Source organism: Papilio machaon, chromosome Z (assembly GCF_912999745.1).
Source record: "Papilio machaon chromosome Z, ilPapMach1.1, whole genome shotgun sequence".
In the NCBI taxonomy this organism is placed as follows: domain Eukaryota; kingdom Metazoa; phylum Arthropoda; class Insecta; order Lepidoptera; family Papilionidae; genus Papilio; species Papilio machaon.
This window is the reverse complement of record NC_060016.1, coordinates 1,782,517-1,802,128: the sequence shown is the minus strand read 5'-3', so window position 1 is coordinate 1,802,128 and position 19,612 is coordinate 1,782,517. Positions and strand designations below refer to the sequence as shown.

General features: G+C 34.2%; 1 protein-coding gene across 2 annotated transcripts in view; it reads right to left on the bottom strand.

Moving 5' to 3' along the window:
* LOC106715909 (DNA-binding protein D-ETS-3) overlaps positions 1-19,612 on the bottom strand; it is a 55,875-nt gene that overhangs the window by 439 nt on the left and 35,824 nt on the right. For both annotated transcript variants that reach the window (XM_014509277.2, XM_014509275.2), the window contains exons 5-8: positions 15,712-15,783; positions 5,970-6,017; positions 1,245-1,434; positions 766-974 (exon numbers count right to left, since the gene is read on the bottom strand). In XM_014509277.2, the coding sequence (XP_014364763.2) occupies positions 766-974; positions 1,245-1,434; positions 5,970-6,017; positions 15,712-15,783 (519 nt within the window). The remainder of the gene's footprint in view (positions 1-765; positions 975-1,244; positions 1,435-5,969; positions 6,018-15,711; positions 15,784-19,612) is intronic.

The following is a 19,612-nucleotide window of genomic DNA, read 5'->3' as shown; positions in this document are numbered from 1 at the left end:
ATGGTTTTGGAAAACGTAATGATTTCTAAATCTTAATTATTATTAGAATTATTTTCAATGTTTCCATGTTGTCGGTGTTTAAATGTATGCCGCATGAGAGCATCGTATATTTCATACATCTATTGAGACACTGATAAGAGTATGACTACAAATAATTATAACTAGGTATGTAATTTCAAATCGAAAAAAATCTTCTTCAATACTCGTATACGAAGCAGATCATTGGTGTTTTATATACGTTGGTAACAAAAATAAAGAAGTTTTTTAAAACCTTTTACTTACAATACTAACAAAATAATATGGAGCATTTCCAATAGTTTAGTTTTAATTTTTTTCCAATATTGAGAAATGCTCTTACAAGACGATTGCTTTGGATCTTGCAACTAGTCCTTGGAATGTATGAAGTGGGAACTTGGAATGGGTTTATTCCATTAGGTAAAGTGCGATCTCGTCCCATGGCTCTGACAAGGCGCGTCGAGTACTTTGCAAATATTTACTGTTTAGGGAAGTCGAGATGCAGATTGAACCCTGCATTTGAAGGGTGCATATTAACACTTGTAATAGAAACATATTCTCAACGGTTCGACAAATATTTAAATCTGTAGTAACGAAAACGAATACGACGATACATTAATTCGGCCATCTGATAACATTGAAAGGGGACTTTAAATGATCATCCTTATATAGTAAATAATTAGAAATCATTACATACCAACATTTCAAGTTGTAACAATCGCAGTTGCATTTTATGCCTTTATAATGTACCTGTGGAAGTTGGCATAGCAGCGTGCGGTGCCATAAACGATGACAGCTTCGCAGAGTGATGGTAAGAGCTCATGAAGAGGTCGCTCTGGTACTTGTACGCTGGGTCGCTGGCGGTCGGCTGAGTCGCAGCCGCCAGTCCTTGGAAATCAAACTTGTACGCGTAGCGCTTGCCATGGACTTTAGTCATTATATTCTTGTCATAGTAGTATCTGTGTGGAAACCAAACATTAGTACATTAATTACAACAAATAAGAGCAAACGGTACACTTAAGTTTTAACGCGTAAGTAGTAGATAGTCTTCTTTATGGCGCTATTATGTTTGGAAGTAATTGTCTCCCGATCAAGGCTGCACCTATATATATTTGTATCATACAAACATTAACACATAAGCGCAAATGACAATTTTATAATTCGCAATGCACATCGCTCAGCAAATCGGGTACCCGCTTCGCAATGCCAATCGCATGTTAATATTTTACCTCAGAGCACGACTGAGTTTGTCGTAGTTCATGTTAGGCTTGGACTTCCTCTCGCCCCATCGCCTCGCCACCTCGTCGGGATCGGTCAGCTTGAATTCGCCGTTTGTCCCTTCCCAAGTGATACAGCCCGCGTTGCTCGAATCGCTAAGAAGTTCAAGCAGAAACTGCCACAGCTGAATTTGACCTGAACCTATGAACAAAATAATATCGTAATAATTCTTTTGAGGTTGTCGTAGTATGTTTTTTATTAACGATTTTAATAGTTATGACATTCTTGTGGTCTGTAAGTATCTTTATAAGGTTCAACTTTTAAATATCTTAATGCATTGGTTCTTCCATTGATCGGAAAAAATACTTCATGAAAGGCTTGAAGTTTTTTTTCATACTAAAGCGCTAACTAGACCGAACAAAAAAAAGAGTTTATTACAGAATGGGTAGTTACTTGATAGTTATAGTATTGAAAATATTCTTCCCAAATTAAATTACATTAAAAAGCAAATAGATAAATAGACTTTCATCACTTTTACAGTGGAATTTTACTCATGCAATGCATGACAAAATGTTTGTACTCGTATACAAGTGGGTCCGCAGTGATAAAAAGCTTTTAAATGTGCCGTGTTGCTATTTTCATTACGTGATTGGATTCCTTAGTCGATTGGCTGGTAGCTTTTATGAGGTAAATTGTATCAAGCTAAAGGTGTTTTAGCAAAGGCGCGACACGACACTCCCGCCGCGATTATCGCTCCATTATTTCAACGCTCGCCATTTTGTCGTTCTCCATGCTAATTTCGTTCACTCGCGACTGAATAGGGAAAATGGTTGGGAAGGACACTCGAAATATTACAAAAGGATAAATTGCACTTTGAAATAGGGGTGTCTGTGCACGAGGAATATAACGCGCTTTTATTTTCTGTACAGTGTAACTATTGCGCGTTGAGAAATAATATTCATCAATTTTAAGTGATAACGATTATTTCTTACAATAAACAAAACTGAAGAATTCGTTAAATTGTAAATACACAGTGTTTGAAGGTTAATTAAAGTCTGTTCAAGAAAAATCTACATTGCGAAGAAAAACTGAAAGCTCTAAGCAGGTGCTAAACCAAGAGTTTGTTGAACTCTGTCAAAGCTTTTATACGTTATTCTCGCGATTTAAAAAAAGTAACTAAGATGTATTTCTTTTTTTTCATTTTGTTATAAGTAATTTAAAAACTAGTTTAAAAAGTCACTTATTTTTTTTATTTTGTGAGTGAAATTTGACTGAAGTCATTGTTATGACTACAGACCACAGAGTACTTTGTACTTTGCATGTTTATAAAGTTAAGTATTTTTGTATATCTATGGTATATTTAGTGTTGTCACTCTCGATCATGCTGACATCTAGTGAGCTACTGGCAGTTTATCTTACTATTATTTGTTTACTTGTTTTTAATCTGTTTCAGAGTTAATTTTACTAAAAAGTTTTAGACAAAACGCTGCAAGCGTATCAAAATCATTGGAAAAAAACAAATTTATACAAGAAAGCTATAACAAACAAAAAGTTGAAAATGTTTGAATGTACGAAAATAATATATCGATTTCAAAGTAACGTTGTTTTTCAAGTGACATCGAGTTGTAAGTTAGACATTTTGGGTGTTTTTCTGTAGGAGGAAAATCCCTTGCCGCATATAAATGTGGCCCGGCCGTGTAGGCGTGTAGTAAGTCAGTAATGGCCGGGGTCGAGCCGTGGTGCGATATTGGGCGGGTATGTTTCGTATGCGCACGACTGACTTGCGACGTCAAGCGTAACACTGTAGCGATAGAAAATTCAGTCATGACTGATCAAAATATTTATCGCCCTTAAAGCGGTAAATTATTTTAATCGTCATTAAAAGTACTGTTTGTTTATATAACCAAGGAAACTAAATATCAGCGGGTATACTAAAGTTTGGTAATCATCGACACCATGAGCATTTGTAACAACAGAGAAATTACTGAAGCTTGTTGGTTTTTAATCTTACTGATAAAAGAAGTTATCTCCGGAACGGCTTCAAAGATTTTGATGAAATTTGGTATAGATGAAGAATACAGTCTGGAAGAACTAGTCTGGCTATCTATGATCCCGGAAATGTGTACCGTTCTTGTGGGATGATTTACATATTTACTGGATAACTTCGTAACGGTTTAACGCATCTTATTATTGGCGCAGACATAGAACATAATCTCGAGTAACACGACAGATTCTTTTCAACCTTTGTTTTTAATTATATGGAGACACAGTCGCGGGCAAAGCTAGTCATTAAATTAAAATGTATGCTATATTTGTAGGTACGGTAATGTTTTTTTTTCCTTTAATTTACGAGTATGTTGTTATAGCGATTTCAAATATATTTGAAGCTGTACTGACATAACATTAAATGTTCCGTCATAAGAATTTTTTTGTTTTTGTTAATATCTTATGATTTTTTTTACTTTTTTTGTCAACGCTCCGCTTATCCGCGCGTCTAAAGCCCGTTCACACGAGCGTAACATCACGAGATTTATATCCGATCGATTATACCCTAGTCACAACTTAACATCATCATGTCGTTTCTCTTAAAATACAATCCGCATAGAATACATCAATATAAGATTCATGGCTAAAATCCGAGTTGACACGCTATTAAAAATTTTGTATGCCTTTTTAGATTAGTGTGGTAGAATACATTGTGGCAGTAAACTGAAATTCATCAAATAGCCTATTTGATCTGTGGCCTGTGGTTTATTCTGATTGTGGAAATTAATGTTTACTAATTAGAATCAATCTTTTCTCCTTTAAAACCTCTGAAATATTAATACAATTAAACTCAAAGACGAAAGGATTATTAAAGCTGACGAAATTATAATGTTTTACTAAATAAAAAAAAACTTACTAATTTACTTACAATATTAAAAGGGCATATCGACTACAGGTGAGTTGAGTCAAACCACTATCGTGGGAATCGTGGTCCGTGTTTGGTGTCCAGGGCGGGCACGTGGCGTTAATTGTTTTGGCACGGAATAGAAACGCTCGCGCTGGTGTGGCGTGACCTTAATAACCTCGAAATTATATGCTTTGATTTAAAAATTGACTTGAATTAGCGGAACATGTAAGTATAAAGAATTATACGTTAAAAATTGTCATATCAATACGTGGTATTATATTATTTTGTATTATTTAATGTAACTTAAAAACTACTAAACCGATATAAAAAAATGCCATTAGAAAGCTACATTTTCATTGAAGAACATAGGCTATATTTATTAATTGTTTTTTTTTACATCGTGTGGATGAAGTCCCAGGAAAATGCTAGTTGTTTGTATAAAGATATTTAAAATATACGAATGGTGGAGTTAACTAATTGATCTGACCAGCTATGCAAGGTTACAGTTCTAATAAGCGCATTAGGATTTCAGATGAAGAAAGTTCAAAGCCGAAAACTTTATAAACAAACTAAATGCCACACTGAGAGTTGTTTAATTAACTACTTAAGACCTTAGTAACCATTAAACAATTCTATGTGTAAATTTATATACTAACTTACAGTCCCTTTACACCTCGTGTGTAGGTACTGTACATGTACTGCCACGGGTCAGATGTCGTGTAGCAGGTGGCGTGCCGACGGCACTGTTACCTCATTAACATTTGGAGTTCAGGGGCCGATCAGACAGATAATGCGTGCGCTCCTGACCCCAGCGCTCCCATATGAAAACGACCCCTTATCTACGTCATCTATAGCGTGTAACTAAACTGTTTATATAACTAGATCTAGGCTTACATCTACTACACTTAGAATTAACTACTAGTAGTAGTTATTAGTGGAGTTCCTATAACTCTGAGATTTGTGTGGATCTCGACTGTGTCAGGGTATAATATGGATCATTCTAGCTCGCTTAGTGCGCTATAGAATCCCTGAAATCTGTTTTGCTGTTACTTGCGATTTCCGGAATCTGTCTTACTAAGCCGAGTTACTAAACCCCTTATTCGGATCGGATTGTTGCACAGTGCAGGGTTAAGAAGGGACTAAGGCTTAAGGAGGAAGTAAGAAAAATGTAGACGATCAATTCTGCGATTGGGCTCAGTGTTTTTATTTTCTAATTTAAATCGCTAAAATACGGCTGATTTTTATTATCTGACAACCTTAGGATTCAAAAAGACATAATAAGTAGCCCGTGTTCTTTTTCTTGACAAAGATTTGTAATAGCCTAACAATTGTCACAAAAAGTTTGAAGGAAAATAGGTCTGCACTTTTTACAATGTAAGATTAATGGAATACAGTTAAAAAAGAAATAAAAACGTATCAAGAATCTGGTGTTACTTATTTATAGATTTGATTTATGAATGCTCATCTTTGTTAAACTATACTTAGCAATCAAAGCAAAGGTCGATTGACCTCTCACTTTAACAGCATGGGTTCTCTACCCTATACACTTACCCATGCTAGTTAGAATCTGATTGCAGTACTGAGCAATCGCCACTTGCCACTTGGTTGGACCCCTCGTAATCAATCGACCTTATTATCGCTCGGGATCTTATAATACATTGACTTAATTTGTTCGTTCGCTCTCCTTCATTACAAATTTGTTTTCAAGCCTCTCATAAACAAACGTGAATTAATAAAAAAAAAACGAATTACACGAATGACTTTAATTAATCAGTATCCTTTTATATTTCCTTCTTGCGATTTCTCTTAAAATGTAGGTATTAAAGTTTAGTAGTCTAATTACCTGAATTAGCTAGACGACTGCTAGTTGGACCAAACATCTGATATGGATCTGTAAAAAAGAAATCAAAGATCAATAAAATTATACATTATGCTAATACTGATTGATTATTAGTCACATGATGTGGAATCCATCGGAAGACACAAAGCATTTTTAAAACTACATTAGGTATTTTATTTACTTAAATAAAAAAAATCTAGTCTTTAGATAGAGCTACCAAGGTAACGTAACCAACAACAAAATAGCCTAAAAAGCGTGATAACATGCACCCTGGTAGATTGCATTCGAAATAGATTTAATGAGCGTCGACCTGCAACCGTGGCATTAGCATAGATAGAAGTTCCCTAACCAAACCTCGTCATGTAGTATTACGATCATGATAACATTTCCAGGTTGTTGTGTATAAGGATTCAAGTGGCGAAATACTTGTGTTAAAACATATCAAATCAATCTCCTTGAAAGAACAGAGACTATATGTTAAGACAGTATATATATTGTAATTTTAAGGACATCTTGACACGAAAATTGCGACTGATACTGTTCCTATTACTTCATGACGTCAATTTTTCATCTACTGCGATTTTCAAGATGGCAGAGCAAATTCATACCCACAAGGCTATCCGAACTAGTGGACATAAGTTTAACTAAATTATGACAGCTAACTAGTGGTCCCCTGTCAACGTCAAAAAATGACACAAGATCTTATTTGTACTGTATTGTATCATGTATTTTTTCTTTTATGTCATTTATTACGTCTAAGTAGGTTTTATATACATTCTGTCAGAAGTAACCGCGAAAGCAGCGTCTTTCTCACCGGTTGACTATAGTCACTGTACCGGTACTGACTGAATAGGCGACATGCGTCGACGATTCTGCGTTGTCTGCACGGAGTGCGCGCAACGAGATACTCGCGTCGCAAAGATACAATATTACTTACTTACAGTTATTTAGGAAAGTATATGGTAATTCATTTAGCTTTTTAATCTTACTATAATATTATAAATGCGAATGTTTAGATGGATTGATGGATGGATGGATGAATATTTGTTTGAAGGTGTCTCCGGAACGGCTCAACAGATCATGATAAAACTAGGCACAGTTGTAGAACACAGTCTAGAAGAACATATGGCTATTTATTGGAACGAAGTTCCTTATCGCGCGTTGTGAAAGGGGGCTAGACGAAAAAAATTCTTACGAAAAGTTGTCACGATACTTTTTGCTATAGTAACCATGGCAACGACGTGACAATATAGAACGAAAATTCATAGAAATAAAATGTACTTCTTGTGAAGACTTAAGTTTTTTATTCATAGAATAAACATTGGTTCCTTCACTAATTAATTGAAAGGAACTTCGTTCCATCCGGGTGTCCCAACACACCACTCAAGTTTTTTATGTCTTTTTTTTAATTCCGCGCAAACAGAGTCGCGGGCGACAGCTAGTTTCTAAATATAATTAATTCCATGCATTTGCCATTTTCTTTCCTGGAAATTAAAGTTGGAACTTACAATATCCTAAGCTATTAAGGTACTGTTTTGTTTAAACCTAACATTATTACTCTGCTATACGACATTTGTCAAAATATATGAAGTTTCAATAGTTATCAAAGACTATTATTGCATTTCGTAGTCATTTACTACTTTAGAATTTTAGTCACGGTATCGCGTTTAGACTGAAACAATAGTGGGACCCCTGACTAAAGTTCCAGTGCATTGTTAATATTAAATAATAAAATAGAAATTGTTAACGATACTCGAGTTAGGCGACGGGTTATAAAGCACAACCCTTGTGACGAATTGCCCTTCACTGATGTACTTTCATAGAAGAATATATAGCAATTCTATATAACAATAATTTAAGACCAGTAGCCTTATACTAAAGTTATAAAGAATTTTAATATCATTAACTTCAATTTGGATTTTTTTTTTATTTATTTACACAAAACATAAATTATAAAACATTCACAAAAGTAAACACGAGTCAAGATAATAAATACAAAACTACACAAATACAACATTATTAAAAAAAATGTTTGGGTCTATTTTTCTAGGGGATTTGTTTTTTAAATTTGTGTATGAGGTTGCAAAGATCATTGTTGTGTTTTCATGTGCGCAGTTCATTATATGTCCGGTATATCCGTAGGATGGGTACCATAAGACCTATAACATAGCATATGAATAACGTTTCCTTTATTTATTTATCTTTTATCTTCTTTAAGAAATCAAAATCAACGTGTATCCCATATTAAACTATGGTACGAGTTGAATCTTTTGATGATTTGCAAGTTCGTCTTTTTGTAAAGAAACAAACTAACACAGTAAAAAATTGAAATAAAAAGGTTTATCAGCTTTTTTTATTTTGATTGTTTAGACTTTTGAATTACTAACTGTGGGTTTCTGAGATCTAAATCCATATTTAAGATATAATGCTATTTCTTTTTTGTCAAAGATAATGACCGAGATGATATGTTTCATACAGAGATTTTAGTCTTAGAAAGTCACTGTAAATATTCCTAGTTTGAATTTGGCATTTATAATTTACAATTCATATCGAATTCCGATAGAAAAAATAAATATAAACTCATCACAAATGTATTAGGTGATATAAAAAAAGCCGAAGAAAGCAAGTCAAAGCATCATTTAAAAAGACGAATGGATGCTCATAGTGCGAGTCATTGGTGCAGTGACTAAGCTACATAATAAAAGACACGTTTCCAGTTAAAAAATGCTTGAAAATAACTGTTAAATCGAGGGTGGTTAAATGGCCTCCAGTCGAAGGGGCGAGGCGCGATCTAATCGAGATGATTATGATAAATCACCGCTTGTGTGTAGGGCGCGACTGCCGGCGGGAAACGATAGGCGGAAGCGATACGCGGAACCATGTATGCAATTTATCTTAGCGATCTTGTTTATGGTAATTAGTCATAAAAATAGAACTGTAGAAATTTTTGCATTGATTTTTAGACATGACTAAGAAGTCAATATAAAAGTAGAAACAATTTAATTCAAACTTGCAAACATTTTTTACTACATTACAAAGTTAAAAAGTACAAGTTTTTCAAAAGTTCATCGAAAATATAAAACATACTCCAATAGAAATAAAAAAATGAAGTCGTATCGCAAAAATGGTTGTACTTCAATTTATAAAATAATTAAATAAATATCGAAAAATAAAAAAAATATATAATTGTACCCTAAGCAGAGGTCCATTCTGTGAGCGATTATTGTGGGAGGTGGTGAGTAGAATGATTATATTTATAAGGGAGACAATACAAAGACCAGCTAATTCACAAAAGAACAATTACTAATTGACGAATTTAAAATAACCTAAAAATATAATAACTAAAATATATTATTAAAACGAGTCCCTTTAGGCAAGGTTACAAAGATATTGGCAGCGTTCCCCCTTCGAATAACTAGATTAAATATTTGTCCGAGGTAGCTGCCAGCTCTTCGGTCGTCTGTGAATTGAAAATTAATTTCAAATGCATGTTGGTAATTTAACGAACTCTCACAACTTTCAGAAATAACTATCAATAGAACAAAGAACCATCGACTATCGGCTTATTTTCTGTTAGGAAACCTCGGCCGGAACAAGCGAATTTGTGAAAGGAATTGTCTTTAGGGTTAAAAAATTTAGACCTGATTAAATTTTCTATGCGTGCGTGTTCTTTTGTTTATTCACATGGTATTCATTTACAGCGAACTCTAAATACTTTATGAGCATTTTATGCATTCTTCGGGATTTTTTGACACTTTATTACGTAATTAGTCTAGTTCGTATAGTAGCGCATCTTAAGTAAATTCTAGGTTTGTATAATATTAAATTACGGTTTCTGATGCATGGTAGTTATATTTGCTTTTTTTCCAATTGATTTCTTATTTGAGTCGATTGAATTCGGTACCGATGTTCAAATATCACCTGTGATCGTCACAAACGAAGTTATATTTCGTACAGTCGGCAAATAGAATTGTCGAAAGTCATTACGTTTCCCATTTGCGATCGGAATTGGTGGGACGGTCGCTTCGCGACTTCTGTTCCCCGTCATACGATTGACGATTTGATTGTTTTCTGCTATTCTTGGGGAGATCATTCGATTTTGATCTTATAAATGGTTTTAGGGTCTACATAATTACGTGTCTTATTGGTGCCGTTTATATTTTGTTGTTGTAATTTCCATAGTTGCAATTCCGCATACAAGTAAGATAGCTATGTTATAGCACATTTCTACCTTCTCCTTTCTCCTTGCGTCCGAACGTTACAGACTACCACGTTGTGATAAAATTGGGTTTTATATCGTTTTTCAATTATGTTTTGTTTTATTTGTTAAAAATGCGAATGCATTCTGTAATTCCTTGAAAAATATTTTAGTGAACGAAAATAAATTCTATAAAAAGCTTTGAATGTATATTCTCGATGAAAAAAAAAACGAATACCAGTTTATTTTGATGTGGCGATATTTCGATTTTCCGTCGTCGACAGTGAACCAACTCCCCCGCGGGTGCGTGGGTCAACACATTCTCACTGCAAACATGACGCCCTCGTATGAAATTTATTGTGTCGGCTTATTGGCGGAATAGCAGCCTTGTAGATAAAACCGAGTTGAGAACTTTCATCTATACACATGTTTGGATTTTGGAAGATTTAGTTAAAGCTTAGTAAATCTGGATGTTTTGTGTCGTGTTTCCAGATGACGAGTAGTATGAACGTCTTCTAAACGATAGCAGTTTGTTAAAAGTAATTTAAATATATAATACTAGCTGTTGCCAACAAACATCCATCCATAAATCTAAATATTTGCATTTGTAATTTTAGTAAGATGTTAATTAAAAAATAAATAAATAACTAAAAGATAAATTCGATATGTAAGCAAAAATTGGGTTCGGACGATAGTGGTTTGATTGGACGCGTGTATACAACACGATGGATAGTATTATTAGCGTTTTAATTGAGTTTCCGAAAGTACACAAGTGGTTCACGTAGCACAATGTTTGGTGTTAAATGAAATCAGCGCGGGGATAATTCCCTCTGTATTCCGAAACCCTTCGGGCGATTGGTGCACGCACAAATGAACCTCGTAATGTCCACCTTTCTGCTGTAATTACGTGCCCATTACCAGCACTAATCTTTCAATGGTTGTACCACAAACAATCGAAGAGCTGTAATACTCTTTGTTTTATTGTGATAAGGTTCAATATTCAATGGCCGGAAAGCGAGAGTTCAAATAAATGTGATTTTTTTCAGTAAGCGAAACAGTTCTTATTACGTACTATGTGAATCCAAAATCGTCGATCAAGAGTGCAGTGAAGCGTAAATGTCGATTATAACATTGGGGAATAAGGATTATTTTTGTATGCACGTATAGTAACGCAGGGTAAAGTGTAGCTTGAGGCTTGAAGGAGTTAATGCGTGACGCACAAAAGGCCAAATCACGGCAGGACCCTTCTACGTGCGGCCGCGGCGTCAAAGAACGAATTTGTATTCCAATTATGAGTCCAATGTACAGACACCCGGCGATCAATATCGCATCGCGTTAAGCTAATAAATTTTGTTATTGTTTAAAAAATTAACACACAGTACAGCTAGTCCAGCTTTGACTCTACTTTGAATGACTTTTATGACATCTGAACATATACGTATGACTGTTTAGAAATAAGGCTATGTGACAACAGTTGCAGTTTCTTGGCTGAAATGTCTAGTGTGACAAGTTTTAAAGTCCTTTGAAAAGATAAAAATTACTCTTTATTTACTTAAGTCAGTTTTTAGATATTCTTTTAAATATAGTTGAATTAAGAACTCTCTTATTCTTTTCTGACAATGAAAAAATTACAGGCCATTTTTGGTACTAAATTTGGTAATAATCGAATAACTCATATAAAATAAATATATAATCTATATGTTATAAAATGCAATACACGTGCCTGGTAATAAGAAAATAGCGTCGGCCCGTCTTCGAGTGCGGTGGCTATTGAGACGAGCGGACGTGCATATCCGATACCGGGTTAACACATCCCGCAATTACTTCGCAAAAGATACTCCACGACCATTTTATTTGATCTTGATAAAATATTTGGCGCAAATGTTTATTTAGTATAATATAATATAAACCTACAAACACTATAGTAATATTCTTTTTTATTATTCTTCTGTACGTAAAAGACAAAATATGGAATGACAAAAAAATTACATGCAACTAATTCCAAAAGGAGCCTTTAAAATTGAAAACAAATATACATTTTTTTTCGTATATTAAGATTCAATTCATTATAAATATAGTTATGTAGATTTTTTTGTACAATTATTCTCCAGAGTTATAAATGAGCCATACAAATTGTTTGGATGGATTACACTGAATCTGTTCTCATTAACTCGTTAGTATAAAGGGCATATTTGATGTTGTAATCGTGCTCTTAAAATTGTGTAAACAGAAGCGTTTTATAACGATATGCCGTGAATACATACAGATAACAGTATTGTGGATGTGAAGGCAATAAAATAATAATAAAGGGATAATTAATAGTCGTTGGTGCATTATCAACGGCTGGGGGAACGGCTGAGATTGGTGCGCGCGACTAAATGACCCCCACAACTATTATTTAAGGATGGAAGAAATGTAAACTGGTGAAATATGTAAAAAACATCATTTTGATTAACTGTATGAAAATGCGAGGAATATAATCCTATGACATGGAAAAAATTAAAAACCTTGATGTATTTACAGTCATTTTATAGTTCGATTATCGCCTACACGAAGAGTAGCTTAACGGTACCTTAGGGAGTTTCTTAGTGTAGTTTTAAGAAGAGAAATCAACGTTAAGGAACTCTTTAACCAATTAATAAACCACTCTTAGTGTTGTTTAAGGATATTTACCCTTTCTTAGTCTATCAAATTTTCAAACAAATTTTAACATTTGCTACAACATAATTTAATCAGGTTTCTGTAAATAAAATCTTAGATTTTCGTGCAAATGAGTTGAGTGGCAACCCTATGTGCTTGTATTCCCCTGTCGCGGATTCAATAATGCTTGCCCCAAAGATATATTTCGACATTGCTCTTCGTTACGAGAAGAAAATTTTGGCACGTAATTGCTTTTACACGATGAGTCCATTAAATAAGACGTAGATAGACGATCAAAAGAAAGTAATCGGAAGATTTAGATGGAAAAACTTATAACTGATAGTTTTCCTTAATGCAATAATCTTGGTATAAAATAGAGTATTTTTACCTTACGTCACGAACCGGTACGTCATTGTATTACAAAAAATATACTGTTGTTTTATAATTCTTAAAGAATGTTCAAAAAAATCGGTTAGCTCTGATTTATAATGAAAAACGTCTTTTACTTATTTGTAAGTAATTCTTATTCGATCCTTCGGTACGCAAGGTACAAAATCAATAACAAAAATGTTATAAAATACGTAGAAGAAACATATTTGGAAGGTTTGAATATATTGTAAGCATAAAAAAATCACTGAGTTTTTTCATGGACCCTTGTTTACTAAGTCTTGTTTGAGTTGCGTTGCGGCGTGGCGAACAAACGCGTGCGAATAACATTGTTTTATGAGGCCGCACTGCAATTATATCAGTGTCAATCTTCGTCGGCGAACGTGTCGTGGATCGAGCTCATTGCTTAAGTGCCTCCATTTGCTTGCGGTTGACGTGGGAGGGAGCGACACGCCCAACCCGCGTGCGGTTCCATGCTATCTAACACTCTATTTTACATACGTACAATAAGTTATATTCTGAAATTGTATTATGAGATTTGCATTATGTCTTTGATTAGTTATAGACAACCATTTCTACAGTAAATGCACCTTTCTCGGGCTGGTCGGTTATATTTCGACACCAGATTTCGAAGGAAGGTTTGGTGGTTGCCTTAAATATTTAACACCGTAAATTATAAAAGCGGACCCTCGAGCTAAAAAAAGAAAAAACAAAAGTTAATACTTAATTTTAGAACTATAAACTTTTTTAGATCTGTAATTTACAAGATGGTACCTGCAATTTACAAGTCCGTACTTACTGAGAAATCTCCGTGAGAATTACTTAAATTTTAAATTGCTCGTAATAGTCACCCACGTGGGTGGAATGTTATCTGGTTTGATTTGTTGTAACGTCGCTTGTGTGTCGAAATAGATCATGTTAAAGGGTTATAAACATGGCAGCAGCTGTTATAGTAGCAGCAGTGGAGACGCCATCACTTGATAAAAGCGAGGCGCCTCAGTACACGCCTTGACTTACACACTTTACGGAATAGTCTTCAGACATGCAACTGCGTGCACGAGTGATGGAATTTGTGCTGCCGCTTGTTTTATTAGGGATCGTGTTTGCTACTAGTGATGCTTTTATATCTGTCGAGTTATTTATAGATATAGCCTGTGATGTTGAAAATTCTCTTTAATAAAATGGTCTAATACTTATTTTTTAAGGTACCAACCGTGTGCAGAAAAGAAGTTAATCTGTTTATCTTTGACCAAACTTGATAACGATTGTAAAACAGAATTATTCTACTAATATTATTGAACAATTGTAAGCATTCCCTTAACAAAATGGACAGATTTGGTTTTATTTAATATTTTTCATGGTCAAAGTACAAATAAAGAATAGACAATTGTATTAATTTTGAAAAAGGGCGCATAATATGCTGTAGATCAAAACCACGGCTTTGTGTTTTGAGGAGAACTATGTAATAGTATATATTCTATGATTATGAAGATATCTTACAAACAGAATCCGCTTGTCTGCCCACCCCGTCGTAACTCGAGCCCGTATACTGAGAGCACGCGACCGCCACGAGTGCAAACATCAGAAACTTTTTCTAATGAAATGGAGACCGAGATTGACAGTAATATGGAGCTGTAATACTAACTTGAATTTGCACCATCGAAAGACCAATACAAAAACATATTGTAATCTATGTATCTTATGAAGATAATGAAAGAGAGCATAATATGTTTTTGTACTGATTTTCGGGCAGAGGAAATGCACGGTAAGATGTAAATATTTTATACATCCATCCATACCGGTGAAATATTACCGTTTCTGAACCTCAGTTCTGTAAATTACTAATTATAAATTTTATTTTTAATTATTATTCTTAAAAAAACAGTATATTACAACCTAAAAGTATCACGTGTTAATTAATTTTATCATCCACAGAAATTTCAGTAGAAATTGGTGAAATTAGTCACGTCCAATGGCAAGTGGGGTGTAAGTTAATTTGATGACCGTCCGGGGTCGACTCTTAATGAAAATCACTTCATTAGTGCTAAGGGAAAACCAGCAGATACATAAGAGCAAAAACATGCCCAAGATTAGAATATCTAACAGTAATTGAAGCAAAATTGAATGACTAAATTAGACTTATTCTGTAATTTAACATCACATCTATGTTACTTTTTTCAATGCTATTCAAAGTCAAATTATGATTGTCGGAGAAAAATGGGGTTGGAGACAAATAAAAATGTGCGATGGCTAACTGACCGTGGTCAACAAATATATGCCCGGGCTGCACAAATAACCTTTGGATTTAATACTTCGTTTAACATCGTCTTCGAAAATTCTCTTTACATTTTTTTTCACAAGGCGTTTTGTTTACGTACTCCAACAAAAGTGAAAATTGTTCACATTTGTCATCATTTATTTTAACCTAAGATTTTTTTATTTTTTTATGGATCGTTACCTAATTCAACAATATTGCCAATGTTATTTTTCTTTTTATTAAAGTCGTAATCGATCACTTACCTGGCTGGCGGAGGTGTGTGTGAGCATCCAGTGTCGATTTCGACATCGCTGACAATGAGTTGGTGCCATAGCCTGGAACAATGAGAATATATATTATTTCTTTCTTTTTATAATATATCTAAGGAACAGAAAAGACTTCTAACGTATTCCAAATACGAAAAGAGCTACCGCTGCCAGATACTACGAAAGAAGCGAGAGTTCTTTTAAAGGTTTGATAGAAAAAGAGTTCTAAGTCTTACTGATTTAGAAATATCAGAGTAGACAAATCATTCCACAAGACGGTTACGGTTCAAGACAATACATTAAAATCAGAGAAATGCTGAATATTCCTTTGTGCTTTATTATAGCTTCTTGCAAATACGTATGATGAACATAATAATTTACCAGTAGCTCATTGTATGTGCAAACGAGGACAGATACCCTCAAAATTAACACGACAGCCTCATCAGATCGCCTCGGGGCTTCAAATCGCTGCAGATAATATTGGCCGCATCTTTGGGGGCGAACAATGCCGTCGGCGACTAGGGGATACGAGCTATTACAAATTCAACCTTCGTGATCGAACTTAGAGAGCATTTTAGATTGCAACACCTAAATCATGAATTAGATCTCTTTGAAGCTCTCAATAAGATTTCACGCGTTGTTAGTGTTAGAGCAACAATCTGGAAAGTTCTTTTGATTTCGCGTGTATTTTTGATTCCATGAACTACGCATCTTTGAATTTGGGGTGGTTATGATGCAATCTGTAGTGTAACGTTTCTGGATTGTTTATTCGTAAAATAACTTTTGTTATTTCATTTTAAAAGTGTTTTTATTATTATCGAAAAATTCAATATAAAACATCAGTTAGACGCTGATTTTATATTAAATATTGTTATTAAGATTTTTTCCCCAAAAGACCACAAACGTGTAAAGTTAGCTGTCCCCTAGTGTACACACTATACTAATACTGCATCGATCAAATGATATACGATACTTTACTTAGCTATCGTATCTTGAAAAACCACAGACTAATATTTTTCGGAAAACTATTTGAGTAACTATTTGTTTTAAAAACTTTTCAATATACGGACGGCGTGTCTAACCATGAATTTTATCTTTCTCTTTCTTATGGAAAATGTAAAATAAAAAAAGTAAGAGTTTGGCAGTGAAGAATCATGGCTAAATTAAAATAAGTGACTTGGAAGTTCTCGTAAATTAATTTATCGAATAAATTAATTTCAACACCACTGCTGTCATTACCTGATGCGGTTTAGTGAATGATGACAGTTTTAGAGTTGGTATTAAGTTATAAAAGCGTGTAAATTGGCCGGGGGCAAACCGCAGAATATCTAGCGACAGATCAAAGGCTCTTGGTGTAAAGCTGTTTGTGCAAGGCGTCGGGCCGTTTGTTGGATGACAGTTGCCTCCGGCGATGTTTGCACACCAAAGGGAAGTGCAGGAAGCCTGTTACGGCACACAAATTAATTTAAGTCATCACAGTCTGCAGCTGTAGTTGGTATTAGCAAAGTTTGGTATAGGCAAATGTTCTGTTAAATCTTGCTATGGGTTTGAATTGATATACAATAGGTGTTGTTATCTTATTTTTTTCAATGAATGAGTGTTATTACAATGTGTCATTGTATCAATTTTGTGGCAGTGAAAACTAATAGTTAAAACACCACTTTTCTTATCGTGCTTTTCTGACACCAAATTCTCTGTATAAAATCCATGTATCTTTGACGAAACAGAGATTATAGGTAATATATTTTAAACGGAGATTTTGGTCTAAGAAACACTTAGAATGTTCAAAGTATTGTCTAATATTTTTTTAATATAATGTTGCTATTAGGCGTCTTCAATTTTTCATTGATAATTTACCTTTAGGCATAGGACTGGCCTCGTAGAGGTGATGATTGTGAAGTCCTAGAGGTTTTTTTTCTGTTGAAAATCTGTTGTAAGTTTAGTCAACGTTGCATACTGTTGTAATATTAAAATTGATACTTCTAAAGTAAATTCAGATCCAATTTAATATCATACAATTTCATACAAACAGTGACAAAAAGAACAACAAAGAGAGTCCCTTCAGGGTAGCGACTTGATTAAGGCGTCTCTATGAAAAAGTACGTTAACGTCCCCTACCGTTAAGAACGTCCCGATTTTCATTTCAAGTTACAGCTCTTGCTTTCTCTATACGTATAGCACGTTTACGCTCCGTAGCACGCAAAACAATGGGGATCCTTACGGCTTCTCCCAACGCCTAAAGCGGTTTTCCAACGCATCCTTCCCTATCGCACTCACTGTAATCTATGAAAGCACGAAGAGAGTAGAACCTAAAGCTACTTTTAGGTAATTTTCGAAGCCGACGCTAGCTTCATTTACTTACAGTAGGTTTTTCCTCGAAAATATCGGTTTACTTTTGGGTTGAGTTATTCTTTTGCGTGTTACGGAACGCGTCCTTATTAATCTGTGGTGTTGTCCGAGTGCTATTTAATCTTATATATGCTTTACTACATAGATAATTCACAAAATGATAGCTATTAAAAAAATTCAAGTATTTATTGTTTTTAAACGCATTATGTTTCCTGAACTAAGCTTTTCTTTGTTCATTGTTCCTCGCTTTGTATTTGTCATAATTACAATTCGGTTCTATAAGACGTTATTCAAAACGCTGAGAATATTAATTATGGGCGTCACCTAACAAATCTAAGTTAATTAATGTCGTTAAGTTTAAATAAAGTTGTAGCTTGATTATTTATAGGTCATTTTGAAAGTCGTTGGGGTGAAAGTGCGAGGGGTCTGTTCTGAGGGTGTATTATTTGATCACTTGATAAAACTATGATATAGTGTTAACTAGTGATTTTAATTTTAATAAGAATTTAATTTTAAAATTGAATCCGTTGCTTAGTTAACTAATTTTTACACCATTGGAATCCTGTGCGCGTTAAAACTTTCTGTGGCAAGCGTTTTGTATGCGTATTTACAAAAGAAAAAATAATTAAACAACAAAAAGGACAAGATAAATAGATATCAATACATAGTATAAAACAAAGTCGCTTTCGCTGTATGTCCGTATGTATGCTTAGATCTTTAAAACTACGCAACGGATTTTGACGCGGTTTTTTTAATAGATAGAGTGATTCTTAAGGAAGGTTTGTATGTATAATAAATGCATAATATAGTAGAGAAACACTGATAAATTTAAAGTTTTCTAATGTGATGTCGTAAATAAGCACGTTTTTTTGCGCTTATATTGCAAACGCTGGCTGAACCCTACGAGATAGACCAAAATAATGTACTACAGTATTGTTCACCTTAAAAAGTTCAACAAAAAAGTCCGCGATGGTATATGTCTATCTCTTAGGCATAACCATTTTTATTCTTTTACGAAGTGATTTTAAACAATACAGCATTAATCCTTATCCATTTAAGTACCTTAAATAAATTGTGCATTTATTCTGTAGTAGGTATATTTTGCATTGCACCCGTGCGAAGCCGGGGCGGGTCGCTAGTTTTGATATATATTATATAGACTCGTATTGTTAGTTGAGCCTATATTTCAACACTGATGATGTATTTCCAATATCGTAAATGTTCAACAAAAATCACAAGAGAGTTCAAACATGTCCAAATGAATTAAAATCGTATTTGCAAAATTTATATAATCTGTGCAGTATGGCATTTAAATTTTGTAAAAAAGTTTGAAAATGGTTAAGGATTCCTACCGCTAACTAGAATTATGTTATTCTGTTTTTTATTAGAATAACTAGCTTTCACCCGCGACTCCGTCCGCACGGAATTTAAAAAAAAGCTAATTAGTTGCTTATGTGTTCTTCCAGACTATGTTCTACAACATTTACATTTATAATATTAGTAAGATAAGAAGTAAGATAGTGAGATGATACTAGGATTAGGTTGAAAC